Below are 15,894 nucleotides of genomic sequence, written 5' to 3' on the forward strand. Positions count from 1 at the left end.
TATGTTCAGTTGTTGTGGTTCGTTGTTCACAATCGGAAATATTCCAGTTATTTGACGGCGGTCTGTAGATAATCGAGTCTGGACCTGCCTGGACCTGCCTGGACCTGCCTGGACCATGCGGGTGGTCCAGTCGTCCAAGGTGCCGCCACCCCGGGGGAAACAAACCCGATTTATTCCCGAGCCGAGGTCGCCCATGGTTTTGTTGATTATGGATCACTAACTTTGGATGTCACCAAATGGTTGTCATATCTGTAGCTGGAAATTAATACAGTGACTTTAAGATACCATGTATATCAAATTTGTCTGATTTTCCTGGCCATGACTCAACCATGTCCAAGCCGCCTTGATGTAGTTGAATTATTTCTGACTGCGGCGTAAAACAACAAACAACGAGCAGATACGTAATGTATCAACCAGTGACTGAGTTGCATTATCTCCTTCCAGGACTAGCTGGTGATCACAATGGCAGGCACATGCATCACCGCTATATTCACACTCTATCTTTCCTTCTGTGTATCTGCCCTCCCGTTCAATGACAACGACGAGGACTCTTACAATCTGGATTTTATTTTCGGCGACCCACAGGCCCCTTCACCGAAAGGCGATGACACCACCGACGATAACTCCATATTTCCCAGTCGTGGTGATTCAGAATGGCCCTTGAATCTGTTTCCTAGCGACGATTTCTTCAACGACATTGACCTTGACAACGGCTTTAACGACGACGAAAACAACCTTGCCAACCAAAACACAGACAGTAAAAGTGGAGGGTTTGGTGGTGGCAAGGATTACCATGACAACGGCAATCCTTACGGCGGTGACAGTCAGAGTTATGATACTTCTCCCATTAAGCTGGGTTACTATGACAACAGCCAGACGCAGTCAAGCCCTTACCCACACCTGGCGTCTCCCCGTGTATTAGTCAAGGAGCATGTAGGTAAGTATATATATCTTTCAGTAGTCATCAAAATTTGTAAATAGACAAAATTCCTTACCAAATACGAATTTCACGCACACCTCGGACTAACGTCATTCATACCTCAGTATGGACCTTCTTTTGCGTTCATAACGCCACATGGAAAAAAGATATTAAAATCAATTCTTATGAATAAACAGGTCAACAATAAAAACACAGACTTTATTATTTATCATTAACACAAACGTTCTGTAGAAAACAATACAAAATCAGTGACATCGTCCAATGTAACAATATATGTGTATGGAAAAACTCACTGGCATTGTGCTGACACACCTAAGCTAATACGCGTTGCTAACATGTAGCATTGGAACCCACGATCAACTATTTTGGCAACTGAGACATGCAAAGTACGAGGACTTAGATAGCTGGAACACCCATCTATCAGTTCCCTTGGTCAGTTAGATAAAGCAAACGTGTAAAATACAATGTTGGGTAATAAAATTATATTTTTATAAATTTGTCCATGTTTCGTCAACTTTAGATGTTGACATGACTCTCAATTAAACTTCTTCTTTTCAGCAAAGAAGTGTCAACCGGAATTCTCTTTTGACTTCGAAGGAAACAGTCCGTTTACTGAGCGTTACAACAGGATATGGATGGGGAGTGAAGGAAATGTGTTTACTCATGACGGAGCTGCCGCCTTTCAGGGGGGATTTCTTTTCATTCCATTCTTCACCGGAAATGACCTCCGACCTGCATACCGCCTCACTCTACTGGTGAAAGCAAAGTCTTCAGAGTCATCAAACCAAGTTATCCTCAGCAACAGCTTCTCGCGGACATCAAGTACCTTCAGTCTGGCTTTGATTGGCAACAAAATACAACTGGTTATAATACCACGATACGGGAAGAAATATAGATATAAACAGACTAGGAAACCTGTGGTTTTATCCCTCCCGATCAATCAGGTAAGTTCATGAAGTGGAAGAATCACAATACCATTTTGACAGTGAAAGATATTTTATACTAATCATCGTGTGGGTCATTTCAAAAGTGTAAAGACCCGTGAAGATTCCGGGGAAGAATAGGTCTTCAGCATACCATGCTTGTCGTAAAAGGCGACTAACGGGATCGGGTAATCAGACTCGCTTACTTGGTTGATACATGTCATCGATCCAAATTGCAAGGATCTATGCTCATTATATCAATCACTGGATTGTCTGGTCCAGACTCGATTACTTACAGAGCGCTGTATAGCTGGAATATTGCCGAGTGCGGCGTTAAACAACCAACCAACCAACCAAAAGTGTAAAGGATTTCAGTACGGTCAATAGTTGGTTCTGTCCGGTATTAACAACAGTTCGGTTTGTCCGGATCTTTACCAAAGAGTTATCTTTCCTTACCTTAATTATTTGCGGTGCATGATTGCTGAAGAATGTATCGCTTGAAATAGTTTTTTGTTCCCATTCATAAAGAGAAAGTCCGGTGATCTGAGATCCTTCCACAAATTCACGTGTATAATTACGTCTACACGCGCTAAAACGGTAAACACTGCGGGCTTATTCATAACATTGAGTTCGAGGGGATGAGCGAGGGTTGGAAGTCATGACCTCTGACCTCAGTAGTTGCTTGATTGCACTGAAAGGAGTGAGAAAAAAACGTGTCGAGAAACAGCATTAAAGATTGAAAGTTACGCTCGTCATACAGCTAAGTCGCCTCGTGAAACAGGGCCCAGGTCATTTGAACATAAGCTCCTGGTAAGAGTCAAGGTAAGGTGTCTTACATAATCCATGGCCTTAGTTGGAGCAAAAAATTACAGCGCAACCTATGCACCTAACTGCAACTCTTTTCGAGCCATATCAATATTCACCGAGAGCCAGCAATCAATAAAAGTGGAGCTGTAATGGTTGCGTCATTATTCCGAAAGGGACTATCAATCGATCTCGGCGATGTCTGGATGTTACAATGCATTTGATTGTCGGTTACATTTCTACAGCAACATTAGCCCAGCCCAATAACGCAAGTCTTACCCCATGTTAACACGTTTTCACCAACAAATGTGCATTTACGTTACCCCGCGATTCTTGTAAATCGACAGTGTAGTAGTTGTTCAAAGCATTAAACGATGGGCGACAGCTGTGATATTTTATGTACATATATTACAGGGATCGTTTACGTACGTCTCGGTGGAGCAAGACGATGTCACGGTGAAGCTGACAGTCGGGGATAGGGCGGTGTACGGTGAGAGAGCCTCGGGCTGTAAGGTGGAAGGCTTTTGAAGAGGGTTTGGGCTGGACGGAGACTATCACATTTAAATTCACAACCCTCATGAATTATGCAATTTTATTGTAAATCAAGAAGTGTCAAATAGCAATGAAGTTTTAATTAAATCCCTAGAAATTATTTTTCTGGTGAATAGAAAAATAATATCATGCTGGAATATATTATTTTTTAACATGCGTCCTGGAAAGGATATATATTTTGTTTACAAAAAATATTGTGCTGAAATGTATATTTTGACATTATTATCAGTATGCATTATTTTTTTTATATTTTGTTGTATTATCGTGAGTTTGATATACTGTTTGTTGTTCATCAAATGAAACATGACTTTGAGTGAGTGAGTGAGTATTGTTCTACGCCACTGTTAGCAATATTCCAGCAATATCACGGCGGGGGACACCAGAAAATGGGCTTCACTCATTGTACCCTTGTGCGGAATCGAACCCGGGTCTTTGGCGTGACGAGCAAACACTTTAACCACCAGGCTACCCAACCGCCCCAACATGACTTTAAACACATTGATTGCTATTCCACAGCCTATGGGCGGATACCTGCAGTGAGCAATGAACCCCTCTACATTGGGGCCGGAGCAAGTGCACTTGGCTACCTGGATGATTACTATGGGGAAATTGATTCGGTAATAACTGACACAAAATAATGAAAACTATTTACCTAAAACCATATGTTACCATGGAACTTGCATGCTTCTCAGTAACCCTCAGCTTTGAGGGGTTAGTGAGTGAGTGTTGTTTTACGCCACTACCAGCAATGTTTCAGCTGTAACAAGGCGACACAGAATCCACAACGACTGCTGTTGGAGATTGTACGAGTGCTTCCAGTTAAATTTCATTTCACACTCGTCAAACCAGAAGAGTGTTTTGGTGTTTATCTTAACAGAACTGTGATGAACAACGAAGTTATACTTATGTGATGAATGTTAAATCTTTAACATGCAGTTATTAATATTTTAATATAATGTTGATTATGATTCGTTTTAATAAGAAGTTTAGTGTGTATATACATTTATTTAACGTTTTTACTTGTTAGACTTTTATTTAACGTTTAACCTCAAGTTATAAAAAGAACACCCGCATCTTCTAACATCACCTGACGTAGGCAAAGTAATGACATTATGGTGTTGTATTGTTTCATCATTCACTCCTAAATGTACATGTACATACATTTATTCTTCAGCTGGTCTTCGACAAGTGTCCGAGGAAGATAACGAAAGGATACTGACAACCGTCAACGTGTTGATGTAAACATGATACAAGAAATGAAGAGATATTTTTCATATAAAAATAAATTATATTCGCGCGCCGACATATTGTAAAGAAATAAAAAATCTGGATGTGTATTTCTTGTTTTATTTCATTGGATTGAGTTTATGCCATATTCAAGCCACGTGACGATGAAACCAAGAATGGGCTTTAGACATTGTATCCATGTTGGGATTCGAACCGGGGTATTCGGCATGACGAGCTAATACTTTAACCAATATCTACCCCATGGCTCTTGAACCTTTCAGTAATGTATCAGAAAGAGAGCAGCACATTGTCATACTGAGTTGGCTAACTGGAACATTATGTGAAATTATTATTTTGGATGTTTTAGTTAATTCCGCACTCAACAATTGCAACTTAGCAACTACGTGTCTCTTTTAAGAGACGAGAAACACGATCTTTATCTATGTGGCCTTACATAACTTAGAATCTTCACCTTGTGCTAAACGCGTGTCTTTAAACCACGAAGGTGCGGAGCATCTATGAACACACAGGATGTAATATGAAAAAAACACTCGACACTTGGATTTAGGGATGAATCCCTCTTGAAAATAACCTTGTACGTTTATGTCAGCGGGACATATATTCCGTAATTCCCCGCAGTGTTGGTTATTCTCCAAAACATGTACACTCACAACATTATCAGCAATGTCGCTCTATTAGCGGTTGTGGTGCCTAACAACTTCCCAACATGACCATGTCTCTCCAAATAGATTCTGCCGTGACATGAACACATTCGTGCAACAACAGTAACCTCGTGGGAGGTCGTGTTTCGTGTACACAATGACCAAAAGTAAATAGTTTACAGTATATACACCAACTGTAATCATTAACGTCACATTCATCACTCGTACATATATTCAAGTACTTGTTTAAAGGTTACACGAGTCACTGCTGTAACAAGCAGGATTTAATGACGTCAATATTACTGTGTCCAGCCAATCTTGGGCATACACGCATGACTGTATCAGTCCTCACAATTATCTCGTCACATGTCAATCAAGCAATATGATTAACCAATCAGAAAGCCCAAAGTGATACCGAATCCGCCATTTTGTCCAACAATTTTGACCTGATGGACCTTGATAGATTTATAGTGATAGATGTTTTTTTAAAACATCGATATCTCTAACATGATTCTTTATTAGAGTGAGTGAGTATGATTTGACGCCGCTTTTAGCAATATTCCAGCAATGTCACGGCGGGGGAAACCAGAAATGGGCTTTGCACATTGTACCCATGTGGGGAATCGAACCCGGGTCATTATTAGAAGTAAACAGGTTTTTTTTAAATACCCATACATGTTGATGACAAAGGATGACTTAAGTCATCTTCACCACGTTTGGATGCGAGGTGAACTCCACTCGGCTGATAGATTAAACTAACCTACCGCCTTTGCCTTGTTCCCAGTACGCCATGTTTGTCAGAGTACAATGGGGATCGGGTGGACTGGCACCATGTTTTGGCGGATTGCTGTGTAGTCATATTGCGACGGCCTGTACATAATCGAGTCTGGACCAGACAATCCAGTGATTTGATATTGTGAGCAACGCCCCGCGTCGCGATACACGATGACCCGCACACCACCAAGTCACCAAGTCTTACCACCTGTCTGTCGCCTCCTATGGTCAGCATAGGTTGCTGGTGACTTATTGAGCGCTACAGGAACCACAAGCAATAGTTATTCTTACACGGAAACCGGAGACTCGTATTTCTTGTTTCGTTTTATTCTCATAAGAGTAAAATCGATGTCGGACCATTCGCGCCATTAAGTCGCCTTCCAATTGATGTTGCTGGGAACCTATTCGGAATTCGCATCGGGTCATTTTAACCTGAGAGTGTTTTCGAAACACGTGTACCTGCACAGATAAATTGACAGTAAAATTCACCAGTTCTATTTAAGAAATAAACGACGAGTGGGAATTGTTTATCATACAATAAAACACTGCAGGGAGAATAAACCATGATGGGCGCAGACCCGATTTGTTTATTCTCCCTGCAGTGTTTTATTGTGCGATAAACAACGACCACGAGTTGTTTATTTCTTATCTGAGATATCAACATTTTGTTCAGCTTTTTTAGGATGTCAATAAATTGTACAAGCTTTACAACCCTTTATCCATATCTAAATAATGATGACTCCCTGAATACAAATCCGACCTCGGCAATGTCGGACAACTCCATTGATGTACATTTTTGGTAGTCTCACAATTTTCAGATCGACTATCTGCACCTTTTCTCCCTTTACTAATTGTCAAATTTCTTCCACTTTAGGGTACTGTCGTTCGGCCATTGCGTTCATCTGCACTGTCCAGCTACATCTATGCGGAACAACTCACTAGAGGCTTGGAGTTCCCTCTCAAACATAACGTCGTCCAATTTACGACATTATCAAGTTGCGAGCGCATGTTCGTATCTCCAGAAATGACGTCATGATAAAACAATGGTTTATCTTGAAATAAACAACGCTTCGTTCTTCATTGTTCTTTGCGATTTAGCTATCTCATACTTGTGCACATATGTTGCAGGCCAGTCTACATAGAAGGTGTATCCGTTCTGATAAAGTGAGTGAGTCGGTTTCAACGCCGCTTTGAACATTAATTTTTACGGTGTGTCACGTTTATTTGAGAGAAAGGAAAAAGGGATGCAAGTAGCAGACATTTGCCATTTTGGTAAAAATCCAGGGTGAACGGATATGATGCTGACAAACCAAGGATCATATTCAGGATGAATCTCAGAGATTCTGACATAACTTAGTGAACTGCCGAACACGAGGTCACTCGTGCCCTATGTAAAGTTTAAAATATAGAACTTAAGATACTTAACACCCGAAAAGGCCTGAGCGAGCGAATTAAGTTTTTCGAGGCTTTTACCACAATTCAGCAATGTCAGTGTGAAGGACACAAGAAATGGGCTTCACATATTTGGGCAATCGCCCCCGGGCGAGTGAGTAAAGTGGGACATGTCAAAAGTGCAAAATAATTTTTTGGGCCAAACCGAAAAGTAATTATATAGGTCAAACAGTATACCCATGTTGAAACATACAACTTAGAATATACCCCATTCAATTCAACGTCAATCCTTACTGATATTAGACATCGAATGAGTGAGTGAGTCTGGTTTAACGCCGCTTTTAACAATATTCCAGAAATATCACGGTGTGTCGGCATACTGTCGGATGAAAGCCTGAAAGTGATGCAGTGAAACCCACTGGCGTCAGTATGGCGCTGACACGCCTAGAAACATATTCGGGGCGAACCGGGATTCGAACCCACAATCGCAGGTTTCTGGCGTGCCTAAGGGAGACATCACAGCACACTGCAGCTTCTTGGACGACTGGGTCACCCGTGATCCCCACGTTGTCATCGACCTCGCGTAACCCAGGGTCAGCGTAACGCCTTTTGCCACTTAACTCAAGATTTATTGAACTCGCTGTTGACAGATGAAAAGTGTGTCTATGAATCACCCGCTAACACATTTTCAATTTACATGTCCGATAACAATAAATCAGACAGGCGCAACAACCATACAATGTACTCAGTATTTATAGGAGATACTGGAAACAGTGGTGATGCCGACAACTAAACAACAGACCCGTAGTCACCAACACAGAGGTAGACATGGTCGGAAGGTTCATCTTCGTTCTATTTGTAGGCTGTATCAGCAGTATTGAAACGTGTCGCACGTGTAAGATGACGCAGATACCTGGCTTTGAAAATATGAGACCAAAACATAAGAAGGGAGTCACGTTAACGCCACAGTCCACAGTCAGCCGAATTGAATGTGCCATAGCATGCGCTCCCCCGGCTGGTGCGTGCCCGCGTATGGAATCCCTGAGCGTCGCTCCCTGCACTCTGAACGAGCGTCAGTATTTTGGATACCAGAGTGTCACAGGGGAGTGTATTTGTATGGCAGGTTCCCTTCTGCTTTCCTTTGCATCTGCCCAAGTATATTCCAATGCTGCAGTTTATGAGCGGGGGTACAACGTGTACGAGATATCATGTCAAACAGGTAATAGCGAGTGAATGAGTTTTTTTAACAGTATTTGTTTGTTTGTTGTTTAATGCCAGCAATATTCCAGCAACATGACGGCGGCCTGTAAATAATCCAGTCTGGACCTGACAATCCAGTACTTGACATCATCAGCATCGATCCACGCAATTGGGATACCATGAGTGAGTGAGTGAGTATGGTTTTACGCCGCTTTTAGCAATATTCCAGCAATATCACGGCGGGGGACACCAGAAATGGGCTTCACACATTGTACCCATGTCGGGAATCGAACCCGGGTCTTCGGCGTGACGAGCCAACGCTTTAACCACTAGACTACCCGACCGCCCCTGGGATACCATGACATGCATCATCAACCAAGTCACCGAGCCTGACCACCCGATCCCGTTAGTCGCCTCTTACGACAAGAATTATATAGTCGCCTGTTACGGCAAGCATGGGTTGCTAAAGACCTATTCTACCTGAGATCTTCACGGGTGTTTTGAATAGTATTACATGTATGACGACTGTCGGTATTGATGACGAAAGCCCGAGATGATGCAGGTCTGAGACGTATACCGCTTCGGTGAAACCCACGAGCAAGGGTGTGGTTCTAAAAGCCGAAAACATATTTAATCAGGACGAATCTGAGATTTGGTCCCACGAACATTTCTTTCTGGCACAGCTAAGTGAAATTTCTTTGATGACTGGGCCACCCGTGCACCAAAACCGATCATAATTGTTGGTACTTTGTCGGATGTTCAGGGGATAAATTAGAGGTAGGTCTATTTCAATGACAACAATGCTTTAAAAGGTACTCTTTTGGCATACTAAGTCCAACTTCAGTCCGTTTGTCGCAAAATCGTACCGATGAAATTCAAAATAGATATAAATCCGAAAGCAACATTTCGTCTTAAATGACATGAAAGTGGTTTATTTGTTTATACCAACTCGTCGTCATTATTACAGACATCGTAATGAAGTGCAGAAAACGTTTAACAAACTCTCATGTAATTGGTTGTGCCAGAAATAAATGCCTGTTATTACAAGGGGTCTGCACTGTAAACTGAACAGACCTACATACCTACGGGCCATCTTCCCTAGGCAAGTGAGTTAACTGACTATGAAAGTCCAGTTTCCACCCTTGCCGAACTAGGCTGGTATTATGGCGTTACATTTTGGCTGGACTTACGAGTCTATGCCTAGTCCAATCAATATCGCGCAACGAAATCGAAATCCGGTTCGTAAACTGGCGTGCAGATTTCGGTCGATTGCAGGATTTGCAAAGCATGTGCACCGCCAACTCGTTGTCAACAGATATTTTCAAAACCTTTTCGTGTTTTTAATCAAGATGCTCGCGTGATTTGATGTACTTCGCGATGTAAGACCCGTTTCATCACAACATAGATCTTGATGATCGATCAGATCTTCTTTACTGGGCGCCGCAATTTTGTTTGAAACAAATGCAAGTGATGGAATCGGATTGGTCCATAGGAGAGGCTTAGAAGGGACATAACCGGTAATAGCCACTGGTGGCGCTACGATCGAGCCCAGTAATTCAAGCCTAGTTCGGCAAGGGTGGAAACTGGACTTTTAAAGTCAGTTAACTCTCTTGCCTCGGGAAGATGGTGTAAGGCCAACCCACTCCTGTCTTTTCTTAAACAAAATCATATTAAATGACGCATAATACAACGGTCGTGGTGTGAATTTAATCTCAGGCTTCCATCACTTTGACGTTTTCCCCACATAAAGTTGACACGTCGTGATATGACTGAACTGTTTTGCTTGGGTTTCATGCTATATGTATTATGACATATTGGTGAACTCCTTCCTACTGGTACGTTTCCTTTCAGATGTCTAACAACAGCTGTGTTCATCTAAACCAATCACTGACAAGGTGAACGAATAATGGACACCAAAGAGGCGACAACATGCAATGTTCAAGCACCTAAAGAACCTGAAGAAATATATTTGACAGAATAATCAATTAGAATCAGAACGATGAACTTTGTGTTCTGAAGTTTAAAATAATATCTGATAACATCCCATAACTACTAGTCTGCATATATCCCAAAATTATCGGCAGAAACATTATTACATTGGACACGCTGGGACCAGCGAACCAGAATCGTCACGAAAATGCGTAATTGCAAATGCAGCATCACTGAGATTTAAATTATTTGTTTTGAATGCCGCTCCCTTTACCGATTGAATGTACTGCTCTACCCTCATTGCTTTTTCCTAAAGGCTTTTGTTTGTATTTGTTTTTACAAATGTCTTTTGGACTCCAAATGCAAGTTTATCATAAGAACCGCCAAACATTAGGATCTGATGCCTGATTATGGTTTTGTTGTTTGCATAAAACGCAACATGAGACACTCAGGTATTATGTTGGAGTGAATTAAGATCTTCAAAATATATTGAGCCCAAGTTGTTTGAAAGAGGGCACCGGGTAGAAAGGAAGGGAATATATATACTTGACTACTGACGAAATTAAATCTGCAATAACCAGTGACATATTTTGTTCGTTAATATGTTCAGCGTGCAATATATGATGGCTGATTGATGTTTGTGTGATGTATAACATTGTCAACAACATATTGTGTGAAGCACAGTCTTCGTTTCCCCTGTCTAGATGTGGCTGAATTATTTGAAGAAGCGGTGTTAAATCAAACACATTCACTCCATGGGCGGATACAGCTTTTTTTTAAAGGGGGATGGTGGGGGGGGGGGGGGGGGGGGGGGGAGGGAGGGAGGGGGGGGGGGTGCACAATTAAGATATATTTATTGTCTTTGGTGGTAATTTATACAGAAATAAAGAGTTTTTTTCGAAATAAAAAGGGGGTGGTGGTGGGGAGGGGGGGTTGGAGTGTGCACCCCCCTCTGTATCCTCCCATGGCCTCTATGGATTGTTTGTTGTTTAACGCCGCACTCAACAATATTCCAGCTAAATGACGGCGGTCTGTAAATAATCGATTCCGGACCAGACAATCCAGTGATTGACATCCGGAGCATCCTGCAATTGGGATACGATGGCATCAACCAAGTCAGCGAGCCCGACCACCCGATTCCGTTAATTGCCTCTTACGACAGGAATGGGTTGCTTATGGCTGATTGAACCTAGAAAGCATTGCCTTTCTTTGTCTGTCGAGGAGGCTGTGGAGTCACCTGTAGCTTTTCTTTGCCTGTATCCCCGGGGATTGCGCACTGGGATATGTCTCCAGAAACCTAGTATGCTTGTAAGAGGCGACTGAAAAGGACTGGGTGACTTTGTTGAATTTATTTTACATGCCTTTGTTCCCTGAAGTTGCTCATTATTTCAACCACTGGTTTCTGTTGATTGTATATAGGCTACCGTGATATACATTTGTAGGTAGGATAGTGTCAGTTACGATGTAAAACAACAAACAAAACCAAAAGAGACATCACCTTTTGCTATATGCGTTGACCTGTAGTAGATTGTGTATTGCACCAATGAAGATCCGGGGTAGAATAGGTTTTCAGCAACCCATGCTTGCCGTAAAAGGTGACTATGCTTGTCGTAAAAGGCGACTTACGGGATCGGGTGGTCAGGCTCGCTGACTTGGTTGATGCATGTCATCGTATCCCAATTCCGTGGATCGATGCTCATGATATCAATCACTGGAGTGTCTTGTCCAGACTCGATTATTTACAGACCGCTGTCATATAGCTGGAATATTGCTGAATGCGGCATTTAACAACTAACCAAGATTGTGTATTGAGTACATTAATAGTGCTTCTGTTATAAGTAGAGGAGCATATTACAAAAATCTAGCTACACTTTAAACTGTAACAGGTATCCTTTCTGAACGATGCGGTTAGGATAACACAGTCAGTAAGTGAATGAGTCTGGTTTACGCCTCTTTTAGCAGCATTCGCGTTATATCACGGCGTGTCAGCTTGATGTGAGAGAAAAGCCCGAAGTGATGCAGGTCTAAGTCGTTTGCCAATTTGACGAAACCCACGACCCCGGATGTGGTCGTGACGAACCCAGAAACATCATTTACGCCAAATGTGGGATTCGAACCCACGTTTCTAGGTATCTGGCACGATAAAGAGAAGCGTCTCTGCACAACGGATTACGGCACTCAGACGACATGGTCTCCCGTGCCCCCATTTAGAAAGTGAGTCGGTTTCACGTCGATTTTAAGCAACATTCGAACAATTTCACGCCGGGGACAAGTAATAGCAATAAGTTTCACATTTTGTACCATGAGTGAAATCGAACCTGGTTGTCAGTGTGATGAGCGGACACGTTAACCACTGTGCTGCCACACCCTACCTTTAACCATGAAGCGTGTAGCGGTATTAAAAACGACAGAACCGCCCGTAAAATATTCCCCTTTCTTTCCGAGGACGTTTACGGTTGACTCCAAACATGCCAATCAATATTTTTTTCTTTCAGCACGACTGTAAGTCAATATTAGGACACACATCGTATGAGAACAGTCCATGAATAATCTTTATCAAGAGCTGAAATCAAAGTAAACAAATCCCACTCTATCCGTGTCAATACAACAGCGAGCCCTGTGTTCAGGGTCAGACCTAGCGACTATGATGGAGCCAACAATCTGTCACCAGTATCTGAAGCCCGGGAGCTTTCATATTCACATAGCACAATGACGACGACATTTATGTTATTTCTTTCGAGCAAAATTATTTTCCAAAGCTTTTCTCTATATTCAAATTGTCTTAAATTGACATTGACATCGAGGAAATATCAATACAAATGTCATGAAAATACTTCCCTGCATTTGATTGGTGTCTCTCATACATACCATAAAACCAAAATGTCAGAAAATTCGCAAGTCAAAATGTCAACAGTTTCAGGAAGAGCTAACTTATCTGGGCTCCTTTCTATTAAACATTAAAATACAATTTAACAAAAAAAACCTTAAAATATTTTCTTTCAGAGATTCAATTTTATTTGACATTTGTAACGTATTCGAGGTCTACTTTACCGGCGGGCATTATTTCCTTCTATATTGTCATACAGTGGCGTGTGCTGATTTTCCCCCACATAAACAGCTTTTAAAACGAAAGAACTCATGACATGTTGTAATCATACGTGTGTTTTAGATTTGACACCCACTCATATGCCCCGAGGATAATACGTCGAGAAATATGGACTTGACATGTTTTTTGTTGCAATCAAACAAACATAGAAGGTTATGGGTTTCATTGTACTGTGGAATGCAGTGAGACGTCGTTACAACGGACCCGATTAATCCGGAAACATCCCTTCTGGTAATTACTGTTGAGAACGTCTCTATTCGTTAAAGGAACTAAATTCATTAATCCGTATGAATTTACTTGGAGCTTACCGTCCGGTTTAACAGGGTCTCACTTTACTTAAGGACGGGAAAAACGGTTTATAATTATCGTCACAAAGAATATAAGAATTAAAGTCGGAAAGTGGTCTAAGTTTGATATTATCCTAATGCGGGAAGACACTACATTACAGTAAACATTAGTGTTTGAGTGAGTGAGGGAGTTGGGTGTAGCGCCGCTTTTAACAGTACATAAGTTATATCACGGCGTGTCAGCTTAATGTGGGAGGAAAGCCCGAAGTGATGTAAGGTCTCAGACGTTTACCCACGAGCACGGGTATGGTGCTGACAAAACTAGAAACATAATCGGAGCGAACCGGGATTCAAACCCACAATCATAGGTTTCTGGCGTGCCCAAGGGACGCAACTCTACACAGCGAATCGCGGCGCCTTAGACGACTGGGCCACCCGTGCCCCCCTGTAAACATTATACAGGATGAACCGTCGGTAGGAGTGAGTGAGTGCCTTGCGTCACATCGGCAGTATTTCAGCCATATCGTGACCGTCGTTAGGAATGTACAGGGAACGAAAACCGGCAAACGGACGTTGATTTAGAAAGTTGTGATGCAAATTAGTCATGACATGAATAAACAATAAACAAGGAACTATAAAGCAAGTTTAAAACAGAAACATAACCTTGATAGTGTGGACTTAATAATTGTTTAGAAACGAAATCAAAGAGATCAAAGTCCTTTCTGAGGTATCAATCATGGGGAGGCTTTCAAATGGTTGTGGTATCGAATACTCACAATAATAATGTGATTATTCTTTTGTCATTAAAACTTCTCCACACCTGGAGACAACACTATGTGTTTGTGTTCGTGCCACTTACAGATCGTTAAAACGGGTAACTATACATTCACACCTCGTTATAAGACAAACGCTATTTCGCTGAATTAATCCAGCCATAAAAGTAAGTGGAGTGATTTTTGCGGTTATGTTATTCTCATGCACCTGTTTTTTACAGCAATCTCCATGGGATTAAACGGCCGTGTAGAGAGAAGTTTAGCCCTATATATGGTATGCTGTGTCTTAGACCACCCACTGCCACAGCCGAGTTCGGGAGCGGTCATTTGTTGTAGGAATGTATGGGCCGGAGTCATAAGGGAGTGTCGCATAAGTTCAAATGTGGGTGACAACATATATCAACTATTGTTTACCCTTTTATAGTTGAGAGAATGATTTCGATATTTTGGAAGTTGTAGGTAGCAAAGGGGGTCACCAACTATTAGTTACATAGGCCCCGGGGGAACGAGAGTTGCGCCACCCACCGCCACCTCACCCCAGAGACCATATAATAGATTATATGGTCCCCGCTCACCCCAAACACCACACAATACCATATGGTACACACTAGCGGATCCAGAGGTGGGAGTTGTTACAATTCCTACCCCCTCTTCCCACTCCCCTAAATCCTCCGACCGAGACCCAACAACCCAACACCCTCTTTTTTCATTACCCTGGACCTGCCTCTTGATACCGTACAGTGCCATACACAACAACTAGCTAGGTCCCTTAATTCTCTAGCATTGACGAAGCAGGAATGACGTATTGATTTCAACTGCATTTCTCCGTTCAAGTCCTTTTGTGCTCTGTATTGAAACACGAGACGTTTTATAAGTTTTCAATATCCCACCAATAGTTCAAAGAAATTCTGCTGGTGTAGTGAATTCAGCTCTCACTACTGTTTCCTATTTATAAACAGTTAGGTCAATAACACCTCTCTTTATGAATACATGATCAATATGTCCCCTCTCATGCATACATGCGCCTCTCAAGCCAAGGTTCAACTCTCACAATCCACACAGAGAATGCACTAATGCATTTACAAAAATGCAATCAAATATTTTCAATGAAATCCATACTTCCAATTAAATCTAAATATTTGGTTAAGAAAATATCAAATTAAACGTGAATTAAAAGGGAAATTGTTCCGTTGCATTGCGAACGGGAATAATTTCCACTTTTAAAAAATCAATATTTCGTCACAGTGTAAACTCAATCAAGGTAAAAGCAACATGCCAACGAGAAATAGAGGATGTTTCTATATTTCTCTACCAATACGACCCCA

General features: G+C 41.8%; 1 protein-coding gene across 1 annotated transcript; it reads left to right on the forward strand.

Annotated features, from left to right (window-relative positions):
* The first annotated feature begins 462 nt into the window (after window positions 1-462).
* Window positions 463-4,438, forward strand: LOC139452246 (uncharacterized). Its single transcript, XM_071233645.1, has 5 exons — window positions 463-937; window positions 1,499-1,884; window positions 3,082-3,157; window positions 3,736-3,836; window positions 4,394-4,438. The coding sequence occupies exons 1-5, from the start codon at window positions 463-465 to the stop codon at window positions 4,436-4,438; spliced, it is 1,083 nt and encodes a 360-aa protein (XP_071089746.1).
* Window positions 4,439-15,894: the final 11,456 nt, after the last annotated feature.

This window comes from Haliotis cracherodii, unplaced genomic scaffold (assembly GCF_022045235.1).
Source record: "Haliotis cracherodii isolate W230 unplaced genomic scaffold, xgHalCrac1.p SCAF_9, whole genome shotgun sequence".
NCBI classification, from domain to species: Eukaryota; Metazoa; Mollusca; class Gastropoda; order Lepetellida; family Haliotidae; genus Haliotis; species Haliotis cracherodii.